Source organism: Magnolia sinica, chromosome 17 (genome assembly GCF_029962835.1).
Source record: "Magnolia sinica isolate HGM2019 chromosome 17, MsV1, whole genome shotgun sequence".
Classification (NCBI taxonomy): Eukaryota; Viridiplantae; Streptophyta; class Magnoliopsida; order Magnoliales; family Magnoliaceae; genus Magnolia; species Magnolia sinica.
Window position 1 is genome coordinate 60,473,494 of NC_080589.1, and position 2,268 is coordinate 60,475,761.

At 41.4% G+C, this 2,268-nt stretch overlaps 1 protein-coding gene across 1 annotated transcript; it reads right to left on the reverse strand.

Annotated features, from left to right (window-relative positions):
* Positions 1 to 982: 982 nt before the first annotated feature.
* Positions 983 to 2,018, reverse strand: LOC131230930 (ethylene-responsive transcription factor ERF096-like). Its single transcript, XM_058226956.1, has one exon. It carries the CDS (start codon positions 1,875 to 1,877, stop codon positions 1,461 to 1,463), a length of 417 nt encoding a protein of 138 aa, XP_058082939.1. The 5' UTR covers positions 1,878 to 2,018; the 3' UTR covers positions 983 to 1,460.
* Between the last annotated feature and the right edge of the window lie 250 nt (positions 2,019 to 2,268).

The window sequence follows — 2,268 nt, forward strand, 5'->3', positions numbered from 1 at the left end:
TAAAATCTATGGACGCTACACACAGTTTAAACCAATTTAAACGATGGAACTTCCCATCTCAATTCTTTCCTACTCTGTAGCTCGTATGAGTATTTAACAGACCTAATTTTTGTATCTCTGTTGCAAAAGAGGGTCATGAACCTGATGGACGGTGTTGATCTCATCAAAACCACGTCAGCCAAAATAACGCCCCCTTATGCGTGTGGAACTCACGCAAGCATTTTCGTTTTATTAAAGATTTTCGCTTTTTCAAAAGCAGAGAACTAATTGGTCCACAAAGGCCGCTTATAATATCCAACGGCTTATAAAAAAGGTGTCGTCGCCCGATAAGTGCCTCGAGCCATCTCTCCCACCAGGTCATCTGTACGGTGGGCCCACATCATCCATGGCTCATATGTCCAATGCACATGGCACCCTAGCACGTGTGGCCACGTAATCACTATTTGTACTCATCTCACCACGTCAAAAGGCAATGGAATCAGAATCAAGAACGAAATTTAGCACTGAAAGTTACACCTACTACAAGAGAAGATGTATCTTGCCAGCCTGAAAAAGGGAAACCGTACAAATAGCTAGCATCCAACCATAGTACTGTCACACCATTTCTACTTCCAACATGTCACAGATCTACATTACATCCAACCAGTGGAATAGGTGGGCCCTATCGTGAAGTTCATATGGAGCAAAAATCAAGCTGATGGGTTCCATCAAATTCAACGGATGGACAAATAGAAATACAGATATAGCCAAATTTGTGACTGGATCGTCCTGATTTTCTTGCCATGTGATCCTCATGATGAAGTCCAATTTTCAGACGGCTCGAACGTGTCGCAATGCGACAGGTTAGTAGGAAACAAATGGCATAGCTTTGTAAGGTTATGTGGAATGAAGTACTAAAACCAAGCCATCCCAAAACATACTTTTTTTAATGTGTCCGGCCATCCAACATTAAAAATTAAAAAACCATCCTAATCAAAAATCGTTTAAAACTAAAAGAAATATATTTTTATAATTTTGATGTCATTTTTTATTGACAAAACCAAGCTTGAAATCCAAGTTGTATTAAAACTAGTCCAATAAGACTAGAAAGAAAAGAAAAAGAAAACAAATGAAACAAACCAGATAATTAACAAACGTCTAGGAATTCAAATTAAGAAAAATTAAGGGTCTGTTTGGTTAGTGGACCCCACATAGTTAGGATTAAATCTAATCCCAATTTTGGCGGGCCCAACGACCTCTGCATCAAATTCGCCACGCTAAAGTGACACTTACCTATGCATAAATGCAATTAGTGGAATTTCAAAAAAAAAAAATCAAAAACTTTGGTAATTGCATTAATGTGTAGGAAAGCGGTATTTTAGGACCGCTAATCTGACATAAAGAACATAAGGCTTACCAAATTAAGATTATGCTTAATCTCAATTTAGTAGGATTTTATATCCAAACGGACCACAAAAATTTCAGTCTTTCTTGGTTTCTCTCTTCTCTCCGGAGTCGAGAAGCTCTTCCAACAACTTGTTATCCAAGTACTCGAATTCGATGACTTGACTTCGATGTTCTGCCAAGGAAGAAGCAGAGGAAGCAGAGGAAGAAGCAGATGAAGAAGAGCTCTGGCCTTGCGAGATATGTTCTTCAGGGAAGTTGAGAATAGCAAGTGGGCCCCTCATTTGAAAAGCGGCTCGATCATAAGCTCGTGCTGCTTCTTCTGCAGTGTTGAATGTTCCTAGCCACACACGGGCGCCGTGCCTAGTTGAATCGCGAATCTCGGCCGCAAATTTCCCCCACGGACGGCGACGAACACCTCGGTACCGAACCTCTCCACCACCTTCCTTCTCGTCCTTGGTTTTTCCTCTTGAATCTCCTTCCATAGTTCCCATGGAGGGAAGGCTAACGTCTCTTTGGCTTTTAAATTCGAAGGAGGTTGGTGACAACGGAGTTGAAAGGGGTGTTTGAAGTTTCTAGAATGTGTGAATCCGACGGTGGGAAATGTCTCACACGTGTTGAAGAGATGTGGATCTGTTGTATGAGTTTGGATACGTTGTATGTGGATAGTCAGCCGATGGCTTTTGGAACTTGGCTTTTCGATTTCCGTGGATTGTTCTCTCCCTCGCTTGAACTTGTTTTGTTTAACTCGTGCGTATTTGCGCAACCCTTCCACATGTTAGTTATTGATGAAGTCACCTACCTGACGTGGCGCTTGTAGAGGATTTGCATGTGTACATAAACCAACTTGTTATCAATGCCAAGTGGGCCCACCATCATTATTCC